The sequence below is a fragment of the Triticum aestivum genome, chromosome 4B, assembly GCF_018294505.1.
Source record: "Triticum aestivum cultivar Chinese Spring chromosome 4B, IWGSC CS RefSeq v2.1, whole genome shotgun sequence".
NCBI lineage: Eukaryota > Viridiplantae > Streptophyta > Magnoliopsida > Poales > Poaceae > Triticum > Triticum aestivum.
Genome location: NC_057804.1, coordinates 233,296,103 through 233,306,288, shown reverse-complemented (window position 1 = coordinate 233,306,288; position 10,186 = coordinate 233,296,103). Strand labels below are relative to the sequence as shown.

The 10,186-nt window shown below is 50.9% G+C and overlaps 1 protein-coding gene across 4 annotated transcripts; it reads left to right on the top strand.

Annotated features, from left to right (window-relative positions):
- Positions 1-5,482: 5,482 nt before the first annotated feature.
- LOC123094739 (agamous-like MADS-box protein AGL65) lies at positions 5,483-9,048 on the top strand. 4 transcript variants are annotated; one of them, XM_044516671.1, is made up of 11 exons: positions 5,483-6,043; positions 6,501-6,560; positions 6,647-6,665; positions 6,764-6,828; positions 6,936-6,951; positions 7,055-7,116; positions 7,417-7,513; positions 7,684-7,734; positions 7,824-7,957; positions 8,064-8,484; positions 8,721-9,048. In XM_044516671.1, the coding sequence occupies exons 1-11, from the start codon at positions 5,859-5,861 to the stop codon at positions 8,727-8,729; spliced, it is 1,119 nt and encodes a 372-aa protein (XP_044372606.1). In that variant the 5' UTR covers positions 5,483-5,858; the 3' UTR covers positions 8,730-9,048. The 4 variants fall into 4 exon arrangements, with proteins under 4 accessions (XP_044372606.1, XP_044372605.1, XP_044372602.1 ...); XM_044516670.1 differs by having other exon boundaries at positions 8,718-9,048; XM_044516667.1 differs by having other exon boundaries at positions 8,708-9,048.
- Positions 9,049-10,186: the final 1,138 nt, after the last annotated feature.

Sequence of the window (10,186 nt, the reverse complement as noted above, 5' to 3'; positions counted from 1 at the left end):
ATATATTTTTGATATTGATACATGGAGGTGTGAACAACACTAGAACGTGAGGAGAAACATAAACAATAGTATTGAGTATATGTGTTATGTGCATATTGTGTATTGGGCTCGCCTCCTAATTCCTAGTATAGTTGACGTCCGTGACCCACCTTTGTACATTATATATACGTGCCTATGTACGAAGAGCAATACATCGTGCAATCATAATCTTACATTGTATCAGTTTTTAGGTTCTAACCCTAGTCTTCCGCTGCCAAGCTCCTCCGCGCCGCCGCCAACACCTAGTCGCCGCTGTTTGCGCGCCTCCCGCGTCGGCCGCCGCTCCTTTCCTCCCTGCACACGCGCTTCCCTAGCCGCCCGCTAGCCTCGCGTCGCGTCGCCTGTGTAGATCATCGAGGCTCTACACGTACGTACGGCCAGAATCCATTGAGCTTCCTGCTAGCTGGTTGCACGTACGTGGATCTCGCCTCTCGCATCGCCAGCCGCTCGCCTCGCCAGCTCCTCGCATCGCCCACTAGCACACTCACCGGATCGCCGCTAGCCTTGCCTGACGTCGCTCGCCTACATCGCCCTAGCGCCTCGCCCGCCGCTATCCCGCCCGCTCGTTCCGGATCGCCAGCACACCTAGCCTACTCGCATCACCCGCCAGCGCCCGCTCGCCTTGCCAGCCGCTGTTGCCGCCTGTCCCGATCCGCCGCTGCCATCCGCCCGATGGCGTCCACCAGTCCGTTCGCCACCGCCTCTGCCGTCCCCTGACGGCGCCCTCTGGCGCGGCTCCATCTCCGACGTCCTACGGCGCGGCCCCGCCACCGCTGACGCTGTTCGGCCAGTCCCGCTACGGGTTCTCTGACGCGGCTCCGCCGCCGGCGCTCTCCGGCCAGTCCGTCGTCACCCCGCCGCCGGCACCGCCTCTGCTCGTTGACCCTTTGCTGTTGCGCGGGGCGTTTGACGCACCCGTTCCCATGTACGGGAATCCTACGTACGGGGCTTCGCCCATGTACAGGTCTCTCGGGTACTGGTGGGGATCGTCAACAGGCCAGCACTCGCAGCAGCCTGACGGCGCCTAGTACCTGCAGCATCTGTCAGCCGGCGAGCAGGTTTTTTTGGTGGGCCATCTGGCCTACCCGGCACCGCAGTCGCAGCCGGGGATTCTACCAATACCGTATGGAGAGTGCCCACCGCCGCAACCGAGCGGCGGCTACGGCCTCCGCATGGCGTCTCCGCCCCCTCGCCGGCCCTGCCGCCGGCGCCCTGGGACCCGGTGCTCCTCCCCACACTGCATGCCACTCCTATGCCGAATAACTACACTAGAGGTTGTGATTGGTACATGGACACCAGTGCTACGGCTCACATGTTTTCTCATCCTGGTAACCTTGCCTCCTTCACTCCTGTCTCCACTGACCGGCGCATCACTGTCGGCGACAGTTCCACACTTCCTATCACACACATTGGGCACACTTATTTTCCTTCTAGTTCTACTCCATTATTTTTGTCTAACATACTTGTGTCACCCCATCTTATTAAGAATTTCATTTCTGTTCGTTGTCTCACTCGTGAAAATCCTGTTACCGTTGAATTTGACGAGGTTGGTTTTTGTGTCAAAGACGCTCGAACCAGGATGGTACTTCACCGATGTGACAGCCCTGACGAGCTCTATCCCGTGCACTCGCTTTCATCCACCACCACCGCACCGGTTGCTCTCTCCGCTGGACGATCTCTGGCACGCTCGCTTGGGTCATCCCAACCCCGTCACACTTCGTCATATTCTTAGGAGTTTCAGTTCCAGTTGTAATAAGATCGAGGATCACACTTGTCATGCCTGTCGAGTCGGCAAACATGTTCATCTGCCGTTTAATAATTCCACCACCATTTCTTCTTTTCCTTTTCAGTTGATTCATTGCAATGTGTGAACTTCTCCAGTTCCCAGTAACTCGGCTATTTATATTATCTGGTCATTCTTGATGATTATTCTCATTATGTGTGGACTTTTCCTTTGCGCAGAAAGTCGGATGCACTCTCTACCTTGACGACTTTTTACTCCTATGTCCGCACGCAATTTTGGTGTCCCATCCTTGCGCTTCAGACGGACAATGGAAAAGTGTTTGAGAACCTCGCTTTCCGCACCTTTTTGTTGCATCACGATACAGTTTTCCGCCTCACATGCCCGTACACTTCACAGCAGAATGGTGGAGCCGAACGCGTCCTTCGCACTCTGAATGACTGCGTTCACACGCTCCTGTTTCATGCCAACGTGTCGCCTCGTTTCTGGCCGGACGCACTCGCCACTGCATCACTTCTTCTTAACATTAGACCCTGCCGCCCACAGTGGAACTACGCACCTCACCATCTTCTCTTTGGTACGCCCCCGTCTTATGATGACTTGCGTGGGTGTCTTTGCTATCCCAGCACCGCCGACACTGCTTCTCACAAGCTCGCACCTCGATCTGTTACTTGCATCTTGATCCGCTACCCCTCTAACTCCAAGGGATATTGATGCTATGATCCCGTCTCCCACCGTGTGTTCACTTCCCGACACATTTACTTTGATGAGCATGTGTTTCCGTTTCACCAGGTACCCCCGGCTATTCCTCCCGCCACCAGCGACACGGGCTCCTCGACGCCTCTCCCAAGGGCGCTCACGCGCCTCTCTTGACCCGCCCCTGGCTTTGAGGTGCGCCCCCCGCATGCGGCGCCTCCTACAGCCGTGGCGCTCGCGCCCCTGGCGCCCCCGACGTTGGCGCCCGCGGTCCTCGTGGCCCCCCCAGCGCCCCCAGTGCTCGCGGCCCCCGTGGCTCCCCCTGCGCCTGCAGCCCCCTCGGCGGCCCCGGCGCCCTCGGTGCCCCTCGTGCTCCCGGCCCCCTCGGCGCCCCCGGTGCCCCCGGCACCGCCCGCGCCCCGGCCCCCTGGCGCCTGTGGCCGGTCCGGTCACCCGCGCCCATACGTGTGTTTTTCGCCCGAGCTAGCGCTACGCCTCGGATGACTACGTCCATGCGGCGTCCACCTCTGAGCCGTCGCCATTGCCGTCCTCCGTTTGAGCCGCTCTTCGTGACCTGCTCTGGATGGTTGCGATGTAAGAGGAGTTTGACGCCCTATTGCGCAACCGGACGTGGCAGCTTGTTCCCCGTCCCCGGCACGCCAACGTGATTACCGGGAAGTGGGTCTTTAAACACAAGCTCCATCCTGATGGTACCCTTGATCGTACAAAGCGCGTTGGGTCGTTCGTGACTTCCGACAGCGTGCTGGCATCGACTTCATTGACACCTTTGCTCCGGTCATCAAGCCCGGCACGACACACACGGTTCTCCACCTTGCGGTCTCCCGTGCTTGGCCGGTGCACCAGATAGACGTCTCTAACGCCTTCCTCCATGGTCACCTCGAGGAGCAGGTCTTCTGCCAGTAGCCCACCAGGTTTGTTAACCCGGTGCTTCCCGACCACGTGTGCCTGCTTTCGCGGTCCTTGTACGGACTCAAGCAGGCTCTGCGTGCTTGGTACCAGCGCATCGTGGCGTTTCTCCACCAGTTTGGGTTCCGCTCTACCCGCTCAGACGCCTCGCTCTTCGTCTATCATCGGGGCTCCGACACGGCCTACTTGCTGCTCTATGTCGACGACATCATCCTGACGGCATGTACGGCTAGTCTCCTTAGTCAGCTCACGGCTCGTCTTCGCGTTGAGTTCGCCATCAAGGACTTGTGTCCTTTGCACTACTTCCTCGGTGTCGAGGGGGTGCGCCGTCTCGATGGCTTCTTCCTTCATCAGCGGAAGTACGCTCATGAGCTCCTAGAGCGCGCCGACATGCTTAACTGCAAGCCCGCCGCTACGCATGTTGATACAAAGGCCAAGCTTTCTGCAACGGATGGTTCTCCTGCTTCGGATGCTGCTTTCTATCGGTCTATCATTGGTGCTCTTCAGTACCTCACTCTGACTCGACCGGAGATCCAGTATGCCGTGCAGCAGGTGTGTCTTCATATGCATGCTCCTCGAGATGTTCACTGGGCTGCGGTCAAGCGGGTTCTCTGCTATGTCTGTGGCACTATAGATCTTGGCGTCACGCTTCAGGCCTCCGCCGACACCGCCCTCACCGCATACTCTGATGCAGACTGGGCAGGCTGCCCTGACACTCGTCGCTCCACCTCGGGCTATTGTGTCTACCTTGGACGCTCACTTATCTCGTGGTCGTCCAAGCGGCTGCTTGCGGTCTCTCGTTCCAGTGCTGAGGCTGAGTATCGCGCGGTGGCCAACGCCGTCGCCGAGTGTTCGTGGCTTCGCCAGCTGCTTCAGGAGCTTTCTTGCCCTATTGACCGTACAACAGTGGTCTACTGCGACAAGCTCGGCGGTCTACCTCTCCGCTAACCCGGTGCATCATCGACGGACCAAGCATATTGAGTTGGATATTCATTTTGTTCGGGAACAGGTGGCCCTTGGCCATATTCGTGTTTTACACGTCCGTACTTCCCAACAATTTGCAGATATCATGACCAAGAGCTTGCCTACGGCGTCATTTGAGGAGTTCCGGTCCAGTATTTGCGCCAGCTGCGGTGCCGCTTCGACTGTGGGGGTGTTTAGTATATGTGTTATGTGCATATTGCGTATTGGGCCTGCCTCCTAATTTCTTGTACAGTTGAGGTCCGTGGCCCACCTTTGTACATCATATATACGTGCCTATGCATGAAGAGCAATACATTGTGCAATCATAATCTTACAAAAAGCATGTAGAAAATGAGGTTGGGGGAAGCAAAAGGCATTTCCTCACAACTCTATGAACAAATGCAACACATATCTAACCTCTTCATGCAACTCCTATTCGTTAGCAGGAAGGGGGCAGAGCTCTTTAAATAATAATAAGAATCACAGAGGCCCACAAAGAATATGCAATTGTTATCAACACATATGAAGGAAACACTTGTTTCCGTTTGAACCATGGCAGCAGAGCGGTAATACTTAATCCTCGTAACAAGATTGCGACATGGATGAAGAACCTTGTCTTCTGTTATCAACAAGACAATCAAACCAATTTGATTGTATAAAAAAATATTGGAAAGATCTACATGATATTGTTATTGCTCATATAATGTTGGGTGGCTTCATAGTATCACAAAATCATTAGGTAAGAATTCTGCCTCTACTCGAGTCACGTTGAAGCCTCCTTGGTTTTCTGCTCAGTCCGAGCTAAGCTCAGCACAAAAGAAATGGAACATTTCATCTTCACTAGTAAAAAAATGGAACTACTAAAATGTGTATATATATTTTTTGGTATAGATACATAAAGGTGTGAACGAGAGTAGAACGAGAGGAGAAAATAAACAAAAGCACGTAGAAAACGAGGCTGTGAGAAACGAAAAACATTTCCAACTGTCCGAGCCCTTCTCGCCCGGTTAGTTTGGACCCTGACCTCCCCCTACCCCCTCCCGCGCTTTTCTCTCTCTGCCCTTCTCTCCCTCCGCGCACAGCCACACCACTCTCCCCCCCCCCCCCCCCCTCTTTCTCTCTCTCCTTCTTGACCCCTATCTCTCTCCTCGCCCCCTTCTCTCCCGCCCGATCGACCCAAGAACTGCCGATTTCGCCGGTTCTTGGCTCGATCTCTCCTCGTTGGCTCGTGGGGATCACCTCCTGTTTGGCCATAAAGATTCCAGATCCCCACCTGTTTCCTGGTTCGATCTCTCAGACCGATTCGATTTTACCACGCACAAGGAAGCATTCCTTTCATATCTGGGCCCGAGCGATTGGATCGTCCCATGCTCCACTGCGACGCGGATATCGTGAATAACAACAGTATTTCCCATCCAGATTCCATCGGATTCTATCATAATTGGTGAAAAGTGTGACGTTAAGACATAATTTTGCTCGGAAATTCTTCGACATGGGGAGGGTGAAGCTCAAGATAAAGAAGCTGGAGAACACCAGCGGGCGGCAGGTGACATATTCTAAGCGACGGTCAGGGATTCTCAAGAAGGCCAAAGAGTTGTCCATTCTATGTGATATCGATCTCATTCTTCTCATGTTTTCTCCTAGTGGAAGGCCTACCATATGCGTCGGCGACAAAAGGTAATGGTTTTGGTTCGTCTGATTTAATTAATTCAGATTTAGGTCAACAAGCCCATAATATGACTACTGAGATGGACATTTAATTTTATTTCAAAAAATACGCTTAGCTTTTTTATGAAATTATTGCAATTTTGCCATTGAATTAATCGATTTCTTAACTGATTAGTTAATTGAAAAAGGAAATCGATTTTTCAATGCATTTCATCAATTCTAAAATTTACCCATATTAGTCCTATATTCCGACTGAAGCACCATTTAATTTACAGTTTGTCATTGTGCTTCTTTCATTTTTGCAATAGTAGTTCTATGCTTTTTCTTTTGGGTGAAATTGTAGAATTACAAAACAATGCTTTAGCCATATATCTATCTTGTTCTCAGATATGGGGTGCTAATTATATTTAGCACGGAGAGTTAAATCAGAATTGCATGTTTACCTGATATACTATTTAATTTGCAGCCCCATAGACGAAGTCATTGCAAAGTATGCACAACAAACTCCTCAGGAAAGGGCTAAAAGGTATTTGAGTTAAATACATTTTCTGTTTATCTGCTGAACCAATTATATTAACATATCAACTGAAATTCATTCTTTCTGTTTAACAGGAAGCTGGAGAGCTTAGAAGTATGTTATGCCAACAGATAGAGTTATTTATCAAGGCATTTTTCTTTAGCAGATTAAGTTTGAGAATGAGCTGACTAATTAGCTTTTGTTCCCAAAAGGCACTAAAGAAGACATTCAAGAAGCTAGACCATGATGTCAACATTCAGGACTTCTTAGGCTCCGGGTAATTTTACTAGTATTTATTTTGGATATCAAGGGAGCAGCATGATTGCAGAAATGTGTAATTCCAACGAAATTTCTCACTATGTAGTTCTTTTCAATCTATTGCAGGGGTCAGACGGTCGAGGTACATCTTCAACATATATCACAGCTAGGGCGATGAGCACTTCATGGAATTTCTTCTTTCTGGTTTTCGGTATCTAATGCTCATTGGCTCAATTGTTTCACAGGAATTATCTAGTCATCTTGGCGCATTGCAATGTCAAATGGCAGATGTTCAAAAGCGTCTCAGGTAGTTAATTAGCACCAATTCACTTAAGCAGCTCCACAAATTTGCTGCTTTATTGATTGATTCAATGTAATAAGTAGAGACATATACGCTCTTTACCTAAAAAAAGAGGCATATCTGTTGAAATCTTTCCATTCAGTGCCGTCTAAAGTAATGTTTTCATGGCACGTGATCTTCACTTCATAAGGGGCCTTTGAAAAAAAATGCATTTATGGTAGAGTTAATTGTAGCTCTTCACACAAACTTGAAGGGAAACCATGAAAATTGAGGAGCATAACAGGTTGGCATATTTTTTTTCTTCAGTTATTGGAGCGATCCAGAGAAGGTTGAGAATATAGACCATATAAGAGCAATGGAGCAATCTCTCAAAGAATCTCTTAATCGCATCGGCATTCATAAGGTAGAGATACCCCTAAACCTTCTTATTAACTCCAGCCGATCTGAATGCGTGCTGCACACTGTGTTCAGCATAACCGACTAGCTGTTCAATATCCGAAGTATAAATTCTGTTAAATTTTGTATTGTCACTCAGAATTCGATCTCATGTTATACCCTGTTGGATATGCATAGGAGAACTTTGCAAAGCAGCATCTGATGGGCCTACAGTGCCCTGCTGCTCAGGTAACAGTTTTCAGCTTCACAAGTTCAGAACTTTTGGTTTCAGGTTCAGATATCTGATCGGGATGTTGGCCCTTGCTATTTAATTTCAGTTCCAGAACGAGATGCAGCTACCTCTGGGGTTAACCGGTGATCCGAACCCTTCGTCGTGGTTCCACAACGGGGGCAGCAGCGATGGACAGCCGCCCATGATGTTACCTGAAGACCCCAGCTTGCTCCATCAGAGGTGAGTATCCGGACTGAGCTCAGGGGTGGTTGGTCAGGAATTTTGTTACGTAGCAGTTATGAAGAAGAAACATAATCGTCCACGACTTACGCACTCCACCACGCAGGGACATCGGGTGCTCGACGAGCACGTCACTGCAGAGCTACCCGGGCTACTTCAGCATGAGCAAGCAGTCGACGGACACCGCCGCGGGCGAGCAGCAGCACCAGCAGGCGGCGGGGGTACGTCAGCACCAGCACCAGCACCAGCAGCCGGAGTTCAGCCAGGGCGACTGCCTGACGTCACTGCATCTCGGCGCGCAGTTCCCGTACCAGTCCGCCTTCGACCACGCCAGCCTCCTCAACGACAGGCTCTTCAGGCCGGACATGGAGCTGCACGTCGACAACGCGGCGGCCTCAGCCATGGACTTCGTCGGCGGCCACTACGAAATGCCGAGGCCTGGCGACGAGGCCAGCTTCCAGAACTGGGCATCGGCGGCATGCGGCGCCACCATGTACGATCACCAGCAGCAGCCGCCATCTGCCCAAGTGAGTAATATGCTCATGGATAGCAAAAATCTTGATTATTTTGTCCATTAAGTATCTTGATGATCTCAGAAAATATTCCATGAATAAATGACGAACGAGCATTTCTTCCAAATATCTGCGAAACGATTGTTTTTCCTTTCTGAGAAAAATATTTTCTTCAGCTTTTGATCTGGTCTTCTTTTCAGCTTATTGTTCAGAACATTACTGAATCCCTGACCGTCAGCTCCCTGCAGCAGCAACTCTGACAGCAGCTTCGTTCGACCACGCCACTGTCCTACATCAGCAGCTCATGATTTGATGATTCTTTAGCCGACGAACCGAAGCCTAAAGGCCTTACCATCGCTGCTAAAAAGAATCCTTCTCAGTCAGTTTGTTATTCCATAGGAATGAAACAAGGTGTATAGGGGAAAATTGAATTTGTCAGTGTAAAGCATATACTGACCATAGCCGATTCAACTTGTAAAATATAAATGGATTCTTATCTCTAATGTAAACTATGCTGCAGTTTTGCCATGAAAAAGGTTGGGCAGCTTACATCCTCCAAGCACGAGCAATATTGTATTACCTCCGTCCAGTTCTCAAAATGTTGACGTCCTGACCATTGACAGGGTCTCCAAAACCCAGCATTTGTTTGTACTACAATATACTACATGCATAATTCTAAAGCAATATATGTTCCAAAATACATGACTTTCTGTAAAGCATGTAGTTAAACTTCTCTACCTTCGAATTATTTTTTGGCGCACGCTAGGCCCCGGTCAACCGGCTAAAATTTCGGCCGGTCGTCTGCCAGATGTGCATAACGGTCATGCGGGTCATGTGATTCCTGGGTGTTGTCCTCGTCTCGAACTACTCCGCGGTAAAAAGGGGAGGACCCCCCCCCCCCCACCCCACCCCCAACCTCGTCGAACTGCCGCATGGGCTCACGGGCGCTCATCGCCGCCACATTTCCGTGCTCGCGTGCACTCACCGCACTTTTAGGCCCCGACGTGTGCCACCGTTTAAGCATAGAATCTGGTTTGTAGCACTTTGTTGCACTTGCCGTGCTACGACCACACTACGGGCGAGTTTGTTGCCCCATGTCGCCTCGGTCACAGCACGCGCGATTGAACTCATGGCGCACGTTCGCTGTGGTTTTCGAGCGTACACCATGGCTTGTCCCTGTCGTGCTCCAGTAAACACTAGACGCAGCAAAAATTCTTCACCGACCATAGCACTAAAGGATTTGGCCGTTGCAGCTCTGGCGGGTCGCGCCAGACGCAGCAAAAAGAAAAATGCTTGCAACTCTGAACAATGATAGTTCCAGCAAAAAAACTGGCCGATTAGAGGTCGTCGATTCTGGTTCCAGCATTTTGCCGCATGGTTCTAGCATTCGTGTCGCCTTGTTCCAGCGTGCGGTCGTCACGATTGCAAAATCACCCCCCGCCCGCTCCTAGCCCACGGTCACCACGGTTGTAGGAAAAAATGCCAACGGTTCCAGCTCGTGGTCACCACGGTCGCAGCAGAAAACACCGATGGTTTCAGCTTGCGGTAATCACGGTCGCAGCAAAAACACTGCTAATTCCAGCACATGGTCACCATGGTAGCAGCAAAATATGCTGCTGGTTCCAGCACATGGTCACCACATCCAGTACCCGCAGTTGTCAGTTGCATCATCATTTGTCGCTGTCCCAGCAGCAAGCAGGAGGCGGTCATAGAAACC

Excerpts from the sequence above, each read along its gene's own strand:
- LOC123094739 (XM_044516667.1), top strand. The coding sequence starts at position 5,859 with ATGGGGAGGGTGAAGCTCAAGATAAAGAAGCTGGAGAACACCAGCGGG. Across the intron at positions 7,117-7,416 it reads GATGTTCAAAAGCGTCTCAG|TTATTGGAGCGATCCAGAGA; the intron begins GTAGTTAATTAG and ends TTTTTTCTTCAG. Across the intron at positions 8,485-8,707 it reads AGCAGCCGCCATCTGCCCAA|CTCCCTGCAGCAGCAACTCT; the intron begins GTGAGTAATATG and ends CCTGACCGTCAG.